We start from the raw sequence: 20,469 nt of genomic DNA on the forward strand, positions 1-20,469 counted from the left end.
TGAGTGTGGTCTGGGGGAAGGAGCGTGGGGGTGGGGGTGAGGGTGGATAAAACCATCATTGTATTAGGGTGTAGGAAGTGATACAGGAGCAGTAAGCACGATGGGGGCTGTGGGAACTCCACTGAAGGAAGACACACTGCCACTGTTCTTTCCTCCTACTCTCGACTTAGCCAAATCCTAGTCCATAAATCAAGGTCTTATTCATTCTGGCCCACACCTCTCCCATCTCAAAATTCCTCAAGTTCTTATCAACACCACTCATTTTCAGTCATCCACTGGCTGATGTCATTTCTTGTATTGCTGTGGGTTAATTTTTTTTTAATTACTTTCTTATAGGTAGGCTTTTTTTCTCCATGGCTTCTATGATCATAGACGATAAGGACTAGGCTCTAGATACTTCTAAATCTCTCATGAAAACTATATACTCATTATTTGTGGTATGGTTGATGTATTTGGAACCACTGACAACTGCAAAACAACGCATTCCTTTCCCTTTGAAAAACATGCACTGCACTTCCCTCGCTGCTAGGTCCTGAGTTCTGTGTGTTTTACACTTTTCATCCAACCCAAGATAAGAGACGAAACCCTTGCTATCTCAAACAACTATCCAAAATGTAATTTGTTTAAAAATTATAGTTTTTAACTTTTAAAATTGTTCCATCTAAAAAGTTCTTCAAATAAAATCTTAGTGGGACACCCAATATCGTGAACATAAAAGCAGAGCTATTCTGGTTGGAGCTATGGGGACATCCTAGTGCCACTACCTCAAAGGGGAAAACATGTGATTCCCTTATCAGCAACCCCTGATGTACATCCAGGGGCAACACCACTACAGCATGATGGAGAACTCATCTTGCCCACAAATATGTATAATAAACTTAATATATGTACAAATGAGACATAACAAATCAATGGGGGAAAAGATGAATGCTTGAATAAATATAGCCACATGGAATATAAAATAAAGTTAGAGCCCTCCCTCACACTGTTGATGAAAATTTACTCCTTATTTATTCAAGATGTTATGTGAAAGGCAAAACTTGTAGATGAAAATACAAAAGAATATCCTTATGATTGTGTGTGTTTGTCTTAATCAAGACAATAAAGAAAAAGTTAATTTCTTTAAGAAAAAGTAAATTTGACTATATTAAAATTTGGAATTTCTTTTTTTTTTTTTTTTTGAGACAGTCTCCTTCTGTCATCCAGACTGGGGTGCACTGGCATGATCACAGCTCCCTGCAGCCTTGGCCTCTAGAGCTCAAGTGATCCTCCCACCTCAGCCTCCTGAGTAGGTGGGATTATAGGAGCACATCACCATGCCCACCTAATTTATTTGTATTTTTGGTAGAGACGGAGTCTTAATATGTTGCCTAGGCTGGTCTCGAACTCCTGGACTCAAGTGTTCCTCCCACCGGGGCCTCCCAAAGTGCTGGGATTGCAGGTGTGAGCCACCGCACTTGGACTTGCAATTTCTTATATATCACATAATTCAATTAAAAGAAAGATGATAAACTAAATCTGGGAGCAGGTATTGCAACCTATAACTGTCAACAATGAGTAAATAGGACATATAAGGAACACCTACACATCAATTATTAGAAAAAGCAAGACGGCCTAAAAGAGTTGTCTCTAGATTGCAATTTAAGAACTACTGTGGGGCCAGGCACAGTGGCCCACGCCTGTAATCCCAGCACTTTGGGTGGCCAAGCTGGGAGGATCACTTGAGGTCAGGAGTTCAAGACCAGCCTGGCCAACACAGTGAAACCCTGTCTCTACTAAAAATACAAAAATTAGCCCGACATGGTGGCACGAACCTGTAATCACAGTCACTTGGGAGGAGGCCATATCTCAATTTATCTATACAACTGCCCTGGGATATAGGCAGAACATATATTATGCCAGTTTATTGATAAGGAAATTGAGACAACTTAAATGATCAGTCCAAAGAGAGAGAAATATACATGTATCTTCCCTAGTAAGATACAAAACCTACTTTTCTACCTTCTAATGTACAATCTTGCCATTACAAAAAAACCACCTCCATCTTTTTTTTTTTCTTTTTTTTGGAGACAAGATCTCACTATGTTGCCCAGGCTCATCTTGAACCCCTGAGCTCAAGAGATTCTCCTGCCTCAGCCTCCAGAGTATCTGGGACTATAGATACTCATCAACATGCCTGGCTTACCTTTACTTTCTAAAAAATACCTGTTCACACAAAAATCTATACATGAATGTTCATAGCAGCTTCATTCATAACAGCCTAAAACAGGAAACAACCCATATGTCCTTCAGTGGGTGAAGGGCTAAACAAACCATCATACATTCATACCATAGAATACTGCTCAGTAATAAAAAGGAATGCACTATTGATACGCACAACAACCTGAATGAGTCTTCAGAGACTTGTGCTGAGTCATTTAAAAAAAGGCCAATCCTAAAAAGCTACATGCTAATGGTTCCATTTTTATAATATTATTGAAATGACAAGATTATAAACATGGACAACAGATTAGTGGTTACCAGCAGTTAAGGACTAAGGACTACAGTAGGGTGAGATGAAGGAGTGAACTGGGAGGGAAAGGACTAGAAAAGGACAACATGAGTGATCCTTGCAGTGATAGAACTGTTTAGAATTTTGACTGTATCAATGTCAAGGTCCTGATTATGGTATTGTGTTATACTTTTGCAAGATGTTAACCATCAGAGGAATCTAAGTAACAGGATGTGCAATCTCTCTGCATTATTTCTTACAACTGCATGTGAATGCATAATTATCTCAAAATAATTTTTAAAAAAACATAACCAAAAAAAGCCAGATATCATCCTGCCCTGTGTTGTACAATTCTGAGGTTAAATAAGATAAAGTATGGTGAGGCATTTCATAGATTGCCTTGTGCCCTGTAAATACTATGTAACATCATCATCTTCCTCTATCAACCAGTCTCATCAGCATTACTCACTGTTAGACTATTCCTTGTCCACAGAGCCTTCAATATCTCTCTACTGTGACCCTACCACTATACTTGCGTAATCCGTCCACCTTTCTTGCTATTGTTTGAATATCCCCTCCAAATCTCATGTTGAAACTTAATCCCCATGGTGGGGCCTTCAAGAGGTGACTGTATCATGAAGGCATGCCATCATTAATGGATTAATAGATTAATGAGTTATCTTGGCAGTGAAACTAGTGACTTTTTAAGAAGAGGAAGAGGGACATGAGCTGGCAAGTTTACACACTCAGCTCCCTCTCTATGTGATATCCTGCGCCACCTCGGGACTCTGTGGAGATTTTCCATCAGCAAGAAGGCCCTCACCAGATTCAGCCCTCAATCTTGGACTTCCCAGCCTCCAGAACTGGAAAAAAAAAAAATGTTTCTTTGCAAATTACCCAGTTTCAGGTATTGTGTTATAATCCACAGAAAATGGACTAAGACATTTCTAATAGACTGCAGCTCCTTGAAGGCAGAAACTTTTTTCTGTATCTCTCTATGCCCACAACTTAGCGTAGTACAAAACATACGGGACAGGCGCGGTGGCTCACACCTATAATCCCAGCACTTTGGGAGGCTGAGGCAGGCTGATCATAACGTCAGGAGTTCGAGACCAGCCTGACCAACATGGTGAAACCCCGCCTCTACTAAAAATATAAAAATTAGCCGGGTGTGGTGGTGCACACCCGTAATCCCAGCTACTCAGGAGGCTGAGGCAGGAGAATCGCTTGAACCCGGGAGTCGGAAGTTGCAGTGAGCCAAGATCACATCACTGCACTCCAGCCTGAGTGACAGAGCAAGACTCTGCCTCAAAAAAAAAAAAAAAAAAAGAAAAGAAAAGAAAACATTCAGTAGGTACTAAATAAATGGCTGTCAGGTTGAAATTAGCTCATGATCTTCTTGTTCAATACAAAGTGTCCCAACACTGGAGGAAGTGAGGAGAGGAGGGGACTGGAAAGAAGAACACTCCAGTAGCTATAAGCCAACGCCTCGAAAGTTTCATCAATAGCCTCCTCCTTCCCAAGTTGCTGAGAACCCAAATGAAGCAAAGGTCTGTACAGAGGGTGTGGCCACAGCAGCAAAAACATGAGTTCAATTCATCAAGTCTCTTCTTTAAACTATTTCAAGTTCTGCAAATGAAGGAACTGACCATTTATAGATTGGGTGGGTCACTGGAACGAGATGGGAAGATGGGCTGTGGTATACTATTCTGGAAAGGATTTTAAAGGTTAGCTGACAGCCCTTTTCCTGAAATGATTAAGACTGAAGAACTGCCCGAGGGCAGAATGTATTTAAATACTCTGTCATGATCTCTCAGACCTGACACTCTCGGCCTAGGCAAACATATTTGGCTAGTGAGGTGGGGAGGGGGTTCCCACACCCTGAAAACAATGCTAGCTCCTCACTCCTACTCCAAATAGTTTCCAGCATAAAAAGGCACAAGCAGTTGCTTTGCTGCTCCTAACGTTATCGGATAATTTTTCAAATTCTTACTCAATTACATATCACGCTCTTATCTTCAATCTCCACAGGCCAAATAGCCTTGCTTTCACATTGTGCCCACTAAGACTGCAGAACACAAGTATCCCTCCCAAGTAATTCCAGCTCTCATAAACATGAGATCATTTTACATTAAGTTTTGTTAGAGTATTTGTGTGTATGGTGGTTGTGTGTGCATGCGCACATGCGCATGCATAAGTGTGCATATGCCTTTTCTTCTACTAGGAGTAAGGAGATTTAACGCCAAGAGAAGGTTAGAAACTTGGGAGGTTTCTGTTTCTGCTTAATGATTAACTCTTTTGCTACTGAATCCAGAAGAGCTGGCCTTTCTGGACTGGCAGTCCTGCTCCCTGGCCAAAACAGCAAAAGAAAGCTCATACACACACATTCACTGTTAGAAAGAAGTAACTGGCACAAATCAGTTTCAGCTTTGGCAGTGAGAACACGATTGTAGTTTTAAGGAGAATTAGGTGTTTCCACATTGTGTTGTTACTGGCCTTAAAATATCCAGATCAAGAACTCATTAATCAAAGTAACACGTCATCCACCTAAAATGCTTCAATGTTTGATTTAAAATTGCTGACAGCAAAGAACTGAGATAACTTACATAACCACAAATCACTGAATAAATAAGAGAGATCAAGAGATACAGCACAACGGACTCTAATAATGGCTAAAAACACAAAGCCTAATTAATGTCGTTTAAAGATTAAACCTTTAAGAAGAAAACAAAGAAAAAGAAAGATGAAACCTTAAACCAGAAGCAGGAGAGGGGAGTAGGAAGAACCTGTGCTATCTATTCTCTGGTTTCTATCCTTCCTCCAGGACAATAATCAACATCCAGATTCTATGTGACAACTCACTTAACAATAACCATTTTTTGTTCATATGTCCTAAAAATCATGAAGCAAGGAACTAGTGATCCATCTTTCCACTTTCCAGCTGAGAAGTTGAGAATCCCAAAGGTGGAATGACATCTTCAACATTACAAAGCTTGTCCTCTATTACCCTACATTTCTTCCTCCTTATGAACGATATTTTTTAAATGCTGTAATGATAAAAATATGAGTTGTCATTATTATTAATAGTACTCATTTAAAACAACAGACTGCTACTTAGCCTATTCATTAGGTGAAAATAAAACAAACATAAACATGAAAATATTTCAATTCCACATTACGACATGCTTCATCACAATCCTCAAAGAAATTCCTTAGTTGACAAAGGGCCTAATATATAAAGAGCAACATAAGAGGCAAGAGGCCGGCCGGGCGCGGTGGCTCAAGCCTGTAATCCCAGCACTTTGAGAGGCCGAGACGGGTGGATCACAAGGTCAGGAGATCGAGACCATCCCGGCTAACATGGCGAAACCCCATCTCTACTAAAAAATACAAAAAACTAGCCGGGCGAGGTGATGGGCACCTGTAGTCCCAGCTACTCGGGAGGCTGAGGCAGGAGAATGGCGTGAACCCGGGAGGCAGAGCTTGCAGTGAGCTGAGATCCGGCCACTGCACTCCAACCTGGGCGACAGAGCAAGACTCCGTCTCAAAAAAAAAAAAAAAAAAGAGGCAAGAGGCCACTCCACATCCGAAAAGGGCCTGAAGGCACTTCCCGAACAACCCAGATGTCTAGATCAACCCTATACCAGTTCCATAACCACACTGCCTCCCCCAGGTTTGTCCCAAACCAGACGTCAGAGATTAAGAGCCTCCCACTTCCTTATTTCTTTAATTTTCGTTAAGGACAATCAATTAACTTCCTTTTTCTTTTAAATTTAAGTACTGCACACAACAACATAAATATCTGTAATGCCAAGAGTTACACAAATTCCATTTCTGGCCCACCAACATGGACAGGGAAAACCATACAAACCAGTTACAGCAGGGAATTTTCTAACTCTGGAAGTCTCTGAGCTTACTGGAAGTCCAAAGTTTAATAGTTATCCTGATTAAAGCATTCATTGTCCCTAGTGGATCCAGTCACAAGTTCACCTGTAGGCCCATCAAGTAACTCTCTCGCCCCTCGATTTTTCTCCAGCTGTGAGGCACATCTTCCTATTAGATCGTGATATTTCAACAAGTATCATTTCAACTGCTCTCCAGGTCAGCTGCCACTCTGGTACTACCTACCACCTGGGGCCTATCCTCCATAAGTGTGCAGCAGCCATGCAGGCATGGCAAGTTCTGGGGGTGGAAAGAATGTCATTCAGAGAATATAATGGTTTTTGTACTTTCAAGTGTGTCTACTTAAAAGGGACAAATCATCACCTTCAACATCTTTTTTGTTTGTTTGTTTATGAGGTGGAGGCTTGCTCTGTCACCTAGGCTGGAGTGCAATGGTGCAATCTGGGCTCACTGCAACCTCCGCCTTCCAGGTTCAAGCGATTCTCCTGCCTCAGGCTCCCAAGTAGCTGAGATTAATTACAGGTGCCCGCCACCATGCCCGGCTAATTTTTGTATTTTTAGTAGAGACAGGGTTTCACCATGTTGGCCAGGCTGGTCTTGAACTCCTGACTTTAGATGATCAGGCTGCCTCACCCTCCCAAAGTGCTGGGATTACAGGCTTGAGGCACCCAGCCCGGCCAATCTTCAACATATTAATAAGCAAGAATCATGAACCCTGAAAGCTGGAAGGATCTTAGAAAGTTCCTAATGTTTAACCCCTAGTTTCTTAGATGAGAAGACCAAGGCATAGGGAGGTAGAGTAGGTATGTAACAGAAAGACATTTAAAACACTGCATTAATTCTTTATTGTAACAAGTTACTAGGAAATGAGGATAATCAACTGAGTGTATACAGCATCTCATAGTTTCAACTGAATTCTTTCATTTCAGCCTCACATCAGTGTTAAGTCAGTTTGGGTTCATAATCTGTCCTCATCACTTACTAGCCATGTGCTTCAGAGCAAGTTATTTAACCTCATTGTGCGTCATCTGTAAATGGGGATAATAATAGCAGCTACCTCACAGGGCTGCTGAGAAATTCATGAGTTCATATATGTAAAGCATCTAAAACAGAGCTGCGACATAAGAAGCACTTGATAAACGCTAGCCATCATCATCGTCATTATAAGGGCCAAGAATTGTTGTTCTCATTTTATAGGGATTTTATAGGGAAACTAGGGATTTTGAGACCTTAGGTGAGTTATCTCCAAAATCATGGTAGTAAATGACAAAGCTAAACTAGAACCCAAGCTTTCTGCCTCCCAATCCAGCACTCTTTCCCTTAGGATCATTCTGCCTATATAGAATCCTATAACTCAACGTGTTACAAAGTACTGTATTGGCCCAAAAGAAATGTTGCTCCAGAATAGGTACCTCAGTCAAGATGTCTTCCCAAAGAGCAGCTTACTCATCTGACAAGCTCTGGTGCAGCATCTCCACCGCCTACCAAAACAATAAACACACGCACACAAAAAAACTAATGGGAAAAGGAAGCAAATTTCTAAGGGATTTCAATGTTTAGAGAAAAGAGTTGGCAACAGCCAACTCTTCAGAAACAAGACATATTTCTTAAAGCTTATGGCATGGCTTGTCATGGCCACCTCATATTCTTGAGTCCCTCTGTTTTCTGTGCTTTGTCCTCCTGTGGAGCCCTGGCCACCCAGCCATCCATGGCTGCCAGGGTCATCTTCTCCAGGGAGAGTATTCAGATCCTGCCCACCATGCCATGATTTTAAATGCAAGATCTGGGATCAAACAGCAAAGATAAGGTCCCAACTTTCACAGTGCTTCTGGGTCACCTCTCCACTGATTAATGCATTTAGAAGATATGGTTAAGAAAAAAAAAAAAAAAACCCAAAGAGAATCTGCCTTCTCCCTAAAGGATGACATCCTAAAATATACACCAAAATGGAGGAACATGTCCCAACTGTTTTTCCTCCACACAAATACATATTTCAAGTTCAGAACCATTCATTCACAACATATAAATAAGGTCAAGGCTATTTCATACCAAATGACTTGAAAACCCAAAAGGGACCATTTTCCTGCTTGTCCCTTAGGACCTTTCCTTCCCCATTTACCAAAGATCTCACAGCTGGTTCTAACCAGGCAATAACTCTCTCCACACCGTGCTTCAAAAGAGTAACAAAACAGTTCCTTTTTCAAGTCAACCCAGTTTTAACTCCAGGTCAAGACAGACGAACTTTCTCAAACTTAGACTTTTAGTGCCTGATAAAAATGGTGAATAAATCCTGGACAAACGTATAATGGGTTTTTGCTTCAATTACAGAAAGCCTTATGTTTGTTTTAAACTCTCGGGAATTTCAGTGTTAACATTTTTCTTGGTTTCCAAGGTAAGAGATGTGAGTGAAGAAATTTGGTCAACTCAAGTATAGCTCTAGGGCAGTGATTCTAAAGAGGGCAGCAATTCTAAAGAGGGCCGTGCCCGCAATAAATTTAAGGAGAAACACACTCCCATGGGGGAGAATCCATAAGGCTATGTAGTTTGTACTTGTCCTTGTATAATGCAAATATATTCACAGTGTTTAATCTATATCAAATTTCAAATAATATTAACATGGGTTTATTACTGGAATGGGGGAGAAATGCAGAAGCATGCCATCATGGCACTGTCACATCCAAACTCAACTCAGAAGACAGTTCAATTCAACTTATAAACATTGTAGTGCTTACTATGTGTCAGGAGCTGGACATGCAGAAATGAATAAAAGACCGTTTTTTCCTGAAGGTGTTCAGTGAGTTGTAAACAAAGAGATGTAAACGAAGAGATTGCCATGTAATATGATGAGTGCAATAATACAAGAGTGTACAAAGACACTGCGGAGGAGATGCTGAGAGCGTACTGATGAACTCTGTGCAGAAGGCAAGGGAAGATGCTAAGAAATCCTGCTTGGGATCCTGCACAGGGGAGCAGAGAAGGCTTCCTGGAAGGGTGGCATCTGAGCTGGGCTTTAAAGGATGAATAAGTTTTCCAGGTTCAAGGAAGAGGACCCATTCCAAAGAGAGGGCACAGCATGGATAAAGCACAAACCATGACACAACATGATAAAGAAAGGAAACTAGAGGCAGTTCAGCTGTAAGGCAGTATAAAATGTAAGCAGGGTAAGTGGGAAGTGATTAATAGTAACAGTCTTTTATGCTATGACCTTAGCAAAAAAAAAATGAGTTTTTAAAAATCAGTCTGGTGACACTGTGCAAGATGTAGTGTCAGGATACAATTAAACTACTTCCAAAAGATTATTTGCAGTAGTTAGGTCATCCATTTATTCATTCAGTACTACAGACAGTAAGTGTTTACCGAGAGCCACCATTTGAGCTACAATAGTCTTCCAGACACGTTTCCTATCTGAAGGGACCTTATAATAAACTATTTATTTAGTATTTAATATTTGCCATACACTGAGCCAGTACTCTAAACACAACTGCAATTAATAGCAAGATAGGTCTCATTATCTCCATGTCACAGAAGAGGGGGCTTGGAAGAGAAGCTGAGTGACTTGAGCAAAGTCACACAGCAAAGAAGTGAAGTTGACAAGACTCCAACTGAGGGCTGGTTCCAGAGCCTATATTCTTTGCATTGCACTACACAACTTCAAAACATTCCTACATTCAGAAGTCTGGTAGAAGAAAAAAGAATGAAATACAAATATTCCAAACATAAGGCAGTATGAGATCAATGCCATATGAGAGCTATTAAGAGAAGTACTGTGTGGGTGAAATAGAAAAGAAGGGTTATTTCTGGTCAGAGCAATTAAGGAAGGAATCCCAGAAACGTTGGGCTTTACCAGAAAGGTGAGATTTTTTTTTTTTTTTTGAGATGGAGTTTCACTCTTACTGCCCAGGCTGGAGTGCAATGGCGTGATCTCAGCTCACAGCAACCTCCAACTCCTGGGTTCCAGTCATTCTCCTGCCTCAGCCTCACAAGTAGCTGGGATTACAGGCATGTGCCACCACCCCCAGCTAATTTTATATTTTAAGTAGAGACGGGGTTTCACCATGTTAGTCAGGCTGGTCTCGAACTCCCGACCTCAGGTGATCCACTGTACCCGGCAGAAGGGTGAGATTTCAAAAGGTGAAGATACGGGACTGGGCAGCGAAAAAGGGGCATTCCATGAACAACACGCAGAACTCAGACTCTGGCGACAACCAAGGTTCCTATTCCATCATTCACCAGTTGCAGACCCTGGGGGAATAACTGAATGTCCTACACCTCATTTTTTTCATCAGTAAAATGGGATACTAGTAACATCTTTTTCCTAAAGTTGGAGTAAGGATTATGGAATAATCACATAAAGTATTTAGCATAATGCCTAGTAAGTGGTAAGCATCCAACAAAGAGCAAACGTTAGCTAGTAGTCTACGTGTTTAAAGAATGGTAAGCAGTCAAGTTAGACTTCCAGTCCTCCTAAAACAAAATAAAAAATGTGGTTGAAACAAGAGGTTGCAGTCAGACTGAGAAGGAAGTTCATATCTACCTTAGAAAGTTGGTCTGTATTTAGCAGGCAATAGGAAGTCAATCATTAGAAGAAAGAAGCCATATTAAAAATATTTTTAATAGATCTCCAATGGGAGCCCCTAGACCCTCTCCTTGATATCTGGCTCATTTGTGACCCCTTCTAAAAAGGCATGAGGCCCTAAAACTGGTTCAAGCCAGATCTATTTTTTCATTTGTTTTTTTGTTTTTAAGACGGAGGCTTGCTCTGTCACCCAGGCTGGAGTGCAGTGGCACAATCTCGCTCACTGCAACCTCCACCTCCTGGGTTCAAGCGATTCTCCTCCCTCAGCCTCCTAAGTAGCTGGTATTACAGGCACCCACCACCAAGCCCAGCTAATTTTTGTATTTTTGTAGAGATGAGGTTTTACCATGTTGGCCAGGCTGGTCTCAAACTCCTGACCTCAGGTGATCCATCCACCTTGGCCTCCCAAAGTGCTGGGATTACAGGCGTAAGCCACTGCGCCCAGCCAAGCCATATCTATATGTAAAAAGATACTGTCATTAGTCCACTCCTATCATGGCCATGATTTTTTTTTCTTTTCTTTCTCACTCCATCCTGTACCTTCCCTCCTAAAAGCAAAGTAATGGCTGAGATACAATTATTAACCCGACTTCCCTTGGAGATTGTCTTGGTTAAACAAATTTTCCAGAAACTAATCTGGGTGGCTTAGATCATTATTTGTTACTTTTTAAAATTTGTTAATACCAGGCTTTCACTTAGTTATCTTGAAGCTAATGACTTTTCTATAACATAATTATTAGCTCTATCACCTAGGCTAGAGTGCAATGGTGCAATCATGGCTCCCTACAATCTCGAACTCTTGGGCTCAAGCAATCCTCCTGCTTCATCCTCCTAAGAGAGCCTAGGACTACAGGTATGTGCCATCACACCCAGATAATTTTTTTTTTTTTTTTTTTTGAAATGGAGTCTCGCTCTAGTTGCCCAGGCTGCAGTGCAATGGCGAGATCTCGGCTCACTGCAACCTCTGTCTCCCAGGTTCAAGGGATTCTCGTGCCTCAGCCTCCCAAGTAGCTGGGATTACAGGTGCCTGCCACCACACCCGGCTATTTTTTTTATTTTTAGTAGAGACAGAGTTTCACCATATTGGCCAGGCTGGTCTTGAACTCCTGACCTCAGGTGATCTGCCCACCTCAGCCTCCCAAAGTTCTGGGATTACAGGCATAAGCCACCGTGCCCAGCCAGTCTTTTTGTTTGTTTTTTTCTTTCCTTGCAGAGATGGGGTCCCACTATGTTTCCCGATTCAGTCTTGAACTCCTGGGCTCAAGCAATCCTCCCACCTTGGCCTCCCAAAGTGCTAGGATTACAGATGTGAGCCACCGTGCCTGGCCAATAGTACTGGTTTATTAATACATTATAATGAAGAAACTTTGGCGGTAATGATTAGATTCACTATCTTGATTGTGTTGGTTTTATGGGTGTTATATATGTCAAAGTCTATCAAATTGTATACCTTAAATATGTGCAATTTATTAAATGTCAATTAAATCTCAATAAAGCTATTAAAAATATGGTAAAAGTTTAGTAATTCACGTAATTATTAAAAGGTGTACAACTTTACAATTAATAATATACTAATATACAAGCTAATGCACATATTAAAACCTTAAGTTTAAAAAATTTATCAGGACAAGTGATTATATAGAAATGTATATACAGGCTTGCAAAACTTTGGTATAGTGTACCTTTTAAAAAAATAACCAGCCTGTGCAATGTAGGGAGACTTCATCTCTATGAAAAATTTTAAAACCAGCCAGGTATGGTAGCATGTGCCTATAGCCCCAGCTACTTGGGAGGCTGAGGTGGGAGGATCACTTGAGCCCAGGAGGTCAAGGCTGCAGTGAGCCGTGATCAAGCCACTGCAATCCAGCCTGGGTGACAGAGTGAGACCCCATCTGCAAAAAAAAAGAAAGAAAAAAGAATACACCTATGTTACACCTATGTTCACAGCAGCATTATTCAAACTAGGCAAAAGGTAGAAGCAACCCAAGTGTTCATCAATGAACGAATGGGTAAACAAAATGGGATATATATATACAATTAAATATTATTCAACCTTAAAAAAGAAAGAAATGTGGACATATGCTACAACATGGATGAATTTTGAGGACATTACAGGAAGTGAAATAAGCCAGTAACAAAAAATATATACACTATGATTCGACTTACCTGCAGTATCTGGAGTTATCAAATAGAGACAAAGTACAATGATGCTTGCCAGAGATAGGGGCAGGAGGGAATAGGGAGTTGTTGTTTAACGGGTATAAAGTTTCATTTTTGCAAGATGAAAAGAGTCGCCTAGATGGATGGTAGTGATGGTTGCACAACAATGTGAATGTGCTTAATGCTACTGAACTGTACTCTAGAATGGTTAAGATGGTCAATCTCCTGTGTATTCTACCACAATTACAGAGAGTAAGGGAGATATGAGAGTTCCTACACATTATTGTAAAATCAGTAAGGGTGTTAATTTTGTAATTTTTAAAACTGCTTTTAAGTGCTCCTATTATTTATTTTTAAACCAAATAACTTCCAAGGCAACTTTCCCAGATTCCCCAAAAAGTCAATTCTGGAGCTGACACCAGGTTAAAACTGTTCATTTTAATTTTATTACAACCAGAAATCTACATATCAACTGCTTTTTCCCTGCAATATGACATATTTTCCTAACGTAGCTGTCAGAGGTCAAGGGTATAAGGTAAGCACAATTCCCATGAAGAGTACCCACTTCTGGAAGGAGAAATCTACAGGGGTCACTGGGTAGCCCAATTTATCTGGTGTGAATAATGGGAGTCAGGGTCTGGGCACCTGTTGATTTTAATAGTAAGGGTGCCTACATACTGCATCTAGGTCAAACTCTGGACACCTCATAGCAGAGAAATGATCAGAGCCTGTCGAAGCTTTCAAACTGCATGATACATAACAGATGTGGCCATAACTACCAGATAGGCTTCTTCAAAGGAAATTTCTGTTCTCATTCCCCAAAAGAACACCTGAAATTGAAAAAGCTAAGGACCCCTCGTGAACACTGTTTCCAACTACTGCTTCTTTGCACAGTACACTGCATCTCCTGGCTCCTTGCCCACCACCTTCCTCCAGGGTCTTTCAATTGCAAGATGTAGAGTATGGTACTTGAATGCTTCCAAGAGCTTCATTTTCTTCCAGGAGTTCACCTTACTGCTGTAGAGTAGCTTTTTTTGTTGCTGTTTTTTCCCCTGAGCAAGGGATGAGGAACCCTCAATCATCTTACAGGAAAATGACAGCATCTGCTTGAGGATTCCAACTAAATGTTTTACTGCAGCTTTTCAAACTGATTATATTTAACTGATTATATTTAAAACTGATTAACTGATTATATTTAAAGCTCCCTTGGGGAATGGGAGCTGTGAGGAAAGAAGCTTTGGAGAAGACCTTTTTTGGCGTGAATGAAAAATCGCTGAGACCTCCCAAGGGAAAGAGCTTGTTTATATACCAGGCATCAGCATTCCCAAGTACATATACATACACAATATGACTCCAGTTTTAAATTTCATCTCCTGCTCTTGAAGGGTCCTGAAAGGGTTAAACTGTTCCAGGCAAAGGCCTGCACTTTTTCTATCAAAATGCTCCAGATGGAAATTACAAATTTCACTTCCAGCTCTGTGGTACACATACACTGTTCTCCTAAGACATAAAAAAAAAAGACAAGACCCCTAATGTTCTCAAGAAAGAAAATGTGACTGCTCAGCATACAGTGCCACTCTGTTTCAGACTATTTCTCCTAGAATATTTGCATGAACTGTCAATCTCAAGCTTTCTGGGAGACTGTAAAAACTCAAGGTATAGAGAGAGTAAAGGAAAGGGGCCTTAAATAAGGAAAGAACAACAGCTGGGACTGTATGCAGTCATGTGTATTCACCCAAATACCACCCAGATTCACAACCCTGGTAACCAAGCCCTGCACCTTACCACTTTCGCTGCTCCAATCCCAGCAACAAGCTAACAGGCTAGAGGCCAAAGGCTTCAGGTTATGACCATGAATACGACCAGGGTTGTAAAGAATTTCCAGAGATTATTGTATATCAGCCCTCCATACCTGCAGGTTCCATATCCACATATTCAACCAAATGGGAATAAAAAATATTCAGGAAAAAAAAAAAACAATAAAAATAACAATATAACAATTTAAAATAATACGAATTTTAAAAGCATTATAACTATTTATATAGCATTTACACTGTATTAGCTATTATAAGTAATCTAGAGATGACTTAAAGTATACAGGAGGATGTGTGTACATAGGTTGTATGCAAATACTACACCATTATTTATCAGGGACTTGAGCATCTGAAGATTTTGGTATCCTGGGGGAAGTGGGGGCACTCCTAGAACCAATCCCCTGAGGATACTGAGGGACAACCACATATGAAAGCACACTGTAAATTGGAAAGAGCTATGTAAAAAGACTAAGAATATTATTGCTTTCAGTCAGACATCGAGAGGCATGAACTTTCAAAGGAATCTGAGCACCCACAAACCAGAAACAATGATGGTTTTTAAAAAGACACTACAACACAGGCTGACTAAGAAGGCACACCCCTCATAAAACCACTCTGGGGTAGGGTCAGGGCTGAAGCCTCAGGAGTTCCTCAGGGCACATGCAAGCAGGTAGTTTATAGGGAGGCAAAATCAAGGGATAGAGAGGGTCCCAGAAAGGGTCCCATGAGATGAGGGTCCCATTTAGAGTCCATTTGACTCAAACAATTCTGACTGAAAAAACAGGACCTGGGACTCTGGTCAAAGACATGCAGAACCACAGTGGCCAATAATTAGTTTACTTGTTCACTAACAGAAAAAGAAACTGATGTCCAGAGGGTTTAAGTGACTGACCCGAGATCTTTTGTTACGACTAAATGAACTTAAGCTAGAACTCAAGTTTCATTCCTTGACTTATTTCCTATCATTTAATAGCTGGCATTTTGGGAGTGAATATGCAATGCAGTCTCAATAGTCAGCCCAATTCAGCAAAAGAAAGGCTCACAGAGTAGACCGTACCATTATTGAGCACTTACAAGTGCCAGATACTGTTCTAAATAATTTATATATCTCATCAACAACTCACTATTACCTTAGGAAATCTATTTTATTTTACCTATTTTCCAAATAGGAAAACTGAGGCTCAGACAAGTCAGGTAACTTGCCCGAAGTGAAAGGCTAGCAACCGGCAGAACCAAGATTTAAACCTGAATCCCTTTGACTCTAAAAATTGCACTTAACCACCAAACCAAACGACATAGCTGTTACAGTGATTTTCTTTTTATCTTGGCATCTGTAAGAGAAGTAAGTCTGGCAGCACCATGAGTCCCATATAACACATAAAAAGCTGACACTCATAATAATTCTGACCCAGGGCTTCTAGCTAGTGGGGGGCAGAGCCAAATCAGATCGCAGGCCCTTTGTCTGCAAATTCTGCGCTGTTCCATAGAGAGCCCAGCTTCCAGAATATAAGCTCCACGAGGGTGGAGACTTTTTCTTCTTCACAGCTGTATTGCCAATCCCCAGAACACATAGCAAGCACTCAATAAATAGTTAATGAATAAAGGAATGAAGTCAAGCTGCCATGGTTTGGCTGTGTGACTTTGGAAGGGCTGCTCATCCTCTCTAAGCCTCAGTTTCCTTATATGGTGAATGGAAGGTGATAATAATACCCATTTCCTGGGTTGATGTGAGGATTAAACCAGACCATTCATTTAAAGCACTTGGGACAGACTGGAACATAATGAGCAACCAAAATGTAATCTACTATTATCATTATCATTATTACTACCATTATTCATTGACAGATTTGGGCTCCTTAAGAATTTTTTATTTTTTTCCCACCCTGGTCAGATGATGTTTCATAGTAAAGATACAGAATAGGGAATTGAGAGTTGGTAAACCTGCTTCTAGTTTCAGATCTGCCACCATCTAGCTGTGTGACCTTGGACAAGCCTCTTCAGTTCTCTGTATTCTCCTCAGCTGTAAAATGAAGGACTAAACTATTCAAATCAGTTCCATAAGCATTCATCAGGCACCTTCTCAGAACAAGACATCATGCTCAGCCACCTATTAAATTCTATGATCCTGAATAGTATCAATGGAAAAATATCAGAGCAAAGCAAAACAGTCTCCTGTTTGTGGCAAGGTTGAAGAGAAAACCCAAATAGCCATCTGCATTACATCATCTCAATGAGCAATGTTTGTAAATATCCGAAGTGTTTAATTTTGAGACACTTGAGAAATCCTTTGCCAAAAAGAAATTGGCAGATGTGGTTCTATTAACACCTATCGCCTTGAACCTTCCAAAAAATAAACATTTAAAATCACTTTGCACCTTAGTCAAATGGCATGCTTCTGGAGAGAAATCTGGGAAGATCAAAGTTATTAACACTCCCGACGGCAACAGTTTAAGAATAGGATGTGTACAAAAAAAAAAAAGACATATCTGGTTAAAACTGCAGGGGGGATTCCAAGAGCAAATGCAGTGCATCTGGACAGGACACGGAGGTCAGTGGCCTATTGTTTACAAAAACAGGCCTGGATTATGAACAGTGACAAGAGGCCAAGACCTCAATTATAACTCACAACCACACCTCTCTCAATCCCAGTTCAACTGAAGCTATCAATCACTCAACTCCCCCATCTCTGTAATAAACCTACCAATGTTTTCATCCAAGTGGATAGAAGGCCCCTTAGGGTACCTCCAGCATTGACCAAACTAATGACATAAAAAAGATCCTGTAGGTACAATGAGGACTTCAGACTACCTTCCAACCTTCCAAGAGACAAGGGAGCTGCCCATTTCAAACTCTACCCCTACCCCCAACCCCCAGCAATCATTAGAGGGGAGACATGGCCCTTCCCAGGTCCTCTCTGATAGGAAAAGGTCTCCTTGCACTGGTGCAGGGAAAGGAGGGGCCCCTCCCTCTGTACTCTGAAACAAAGGAAAACCCAGAGCTCCAACCATGTGGTGTAACATTCAAGGCCACCCACTTCTTCCACTCCCCAGCTAAGGTCTCAATGGGCTGGAGCCACATGGCACTTTCCAGTGACTGACCAGGAAGGGACAGTGCCTTGCACAAACACATGCTGCAGCTCTTTTAACAGGCAGGAACCCTTCCTATGGGAACTGCTGGTTTAAAAAATGCTATCTGAGTAAGGGCTCTTATTCATGAGTCAAGTCAGACAGTCGACTAGATGAGAAGACAGGTCACTTGGTTTCTCCTAGTCCTCATTTTGCTTTACCCTTCACATTTTTCAGGAGAGGGAAATGGGGCTTTAAAAGCATGTCTTCCAGAGCAGAGGGTCACAGCACAGAAGGGTTAAACAATTATGTCTTCCCATTTTCCAGAATCAGCACCAACCGGCTACCCTAACAACTCTATTCAGATTTAGGTGAGGGCGGAGACCCGGCGTTGGTGGCCTTATTCTATGATCTCTGATTGTATGCAGGCCGACCAGAGACCAGGCAGGTGCAAGGTGCACCCAAGGTGGCAATGGACTTTTGGTGCCAATGCCACAGCAAATCTCATGTTTTAATACAGTGCATCTGAAAAACCCCGCCTCTCCCAAGGCTCTCCAAATGGTACACCTTCTCAAGGTTGCCTTTCTGTCTGGACTCCTCTTCAATCTCTGAAACAAACGTCCAAACACCTGTCAGATTTCAGTTGTCTTTTAAGGAAACCTGACCCAGAGAACCGGAGGCAAATTGTGCCTTTCTCTAAGAGCCTCCTGCCCCTCCCCCCACCCTGTCCAGCTTGGGGGAAAGGGCTGCCAAAATCATGGTCAGCCCTACAAAGATACTCCTACAGCCCACTCCAAAAATTCCTTTCCAGTGTCAATGGCCCCTGGCACTGCCCATCCTTTGGAGGTTCAGACCCATCTATGAAACAAACCACCTCTGGGGTCAGCCTGCCCCCATCTGCTCCACCCAAAGAAATGAACAACCTGCAAATCACGGTGGAAATACACGCCTCACCAGTGCACAGAGCATTTGCAGTGTGCTATTTTTCAAAGCCCTTACCTTTGACCTGAGTATCGTACTCTGCTATGATCTCCTTATCCTTTTTGAATTTGGCTGGAGACGTCATGTTTTCCTTCTTTCTTCCAAATTCGAATTGTGAATTGATAGATCCACGGAAAAAATCCAAACACCTAAATCAATACCTCCAAGACCGCTTCTCTCGAGGGCAGAAGGGGCCCCCCGCGGTGGTCTCCAGCGCTCCGTGGAGCGCGGGCTGCGGGCTGGGCAGGCGGCTACGGCGGGCACATGCAGACGGTGGGCGCTGGGGCCGGGTGCGGCGGCGGCTGGTGCCTGTGCTAGAGCCGGAGCCGCAGCCTCAGCATTAGCCGGGAGAACTGCAGCGCCCGGAGGCTGGCCTGGGGTCTGACATCAACGACACAGGCAGGGAGTGGAAGTCCTTCCGCACAACATGGTGTGGGGCTGCGGGGGTGTGGACGCGCCCAGCTGTGTCCCCGGGAGGGAGTGGGTGCTTTTCGGGGTACCGGGAGAGGGCTGGGCGTGCTTCGCGGTTTTTTGTCGTAGAGGCTCAAAGATGCTGCAAATCAAATCCCAAACGGGAGCCGCAGCAGCGCAGACTGGATCGGAAGTCGTTTGCTCCGGTTCACTTGCCTGTAAATGCAGGAAAAGGGGGAGGGGGCGATCAGCCAGAGCGCAGATCCTAATCGCCGCGGGGGTGGGGTAGGGGACGTCGTTCCGAGCCCGCCCTGGGCCCATTCCTGTCGGCTTAACGCCTCCTGGCCCGCAGAGCCCGGCGCGGCGAGGTGGGGAGGAAGGAAGCTCCCTCCGGATTTTGTTTTAAGGCTGAAAGAAAACACTTTGGAGCAGCCGCCTGCGCGGGCTTCGGGCGGGGACTGCAGGAACGCGGGGCACCGGGCGGGGACTGCGGCACCTCGGCGGCCTCCCGAGCCCCGCCAGCATTGGGCAGCGGCCAGCCCGAGAGAGCCCTCCCGACCTAGCCCCGGACGGGGCCCCAGACCCCCGGCCGGGGCACCTCCCTGTACATCAAAGGGGATCAAAGCCGGGGAGGGACAAGCCACCCGGGCACAACTTTTCTTCTCCTCCCGCCCCTCCTCCCAGTTGTTTTGTTTTTGGTTACTAGCTTCTCTTGGCAGCAAAATGTTGGTGGCGGGGTGAGGGGGGGCAAATCTGCAGGAAAAAGCCTGCTCGGCACGGGACACATCCAGGAAAACAATGTGGTCAGCTGAAGCAGGAAACGGGTTAGAGGATAGGGTCGGAGCCGGGAAAACCGGGGGGCGGCGAGCGGAAGGCAGCCGTCGCCTCCCCCAAGCTAGGGACGATAGTGACTATAAATGCCACCTCCAAAATTTTTTTCCCACCCAAGCCCAGAGATCCCAGATATCGCACCCAATCCCAGGCTGGGGATGGGGGGAGGTCGGTGAGGTCGCAGTCCTGACTCCTCGCACCAGGCGGTGCCCGAGAAGATCCTGCCCCGGACCAGGC

The 20,469-nt window shown here is 42.9% G+C and overlaps 1 protein-coding gene across 2 annotated transcripts in view; it reads right to left on the reverse strand.

Moving 5' to 3' along the window:
* SRGAP2 (SLIT-ROBO Rho GTPase activating protein 2) overlaps positions 1-20,469 on the reverse strand; it is a 249,053-nt gene that overhangs the window by 227,190 nt on the left and 1,394 nt on the right. For both annotated transcript variants that reach the window (XM_025374780.1, XM_025374790.1), the window contains exon 2: positions 19,009-19,617. In XM_025374780.1, the coding sequence (XP_025230565.1) occupies positions 19,009-19,075 (67 nt within the window). In that variant the 5' untranslated portion in view covers positions 19,076-19,617. The remainder of the gene's footprint in view (positions 1-19,008; positions 19,618-20,469) is intronic.

The sequence above is a fragment of the Theropithecus gelada genome, chromosome 1 (assembly GCF_003255815.1).
Source record: "Theropithecus gelada isolate Dixy chromosome 1, Tgel_1.0, whole genome shotgun sequence".
In the NCBI taxonomy this organism is placed as follows: Eukaryota; Metazoa; Chordata; class Mammalia; order Primates; family Cercopithecidae; genus Theropithecus; species Theropithecus gelada.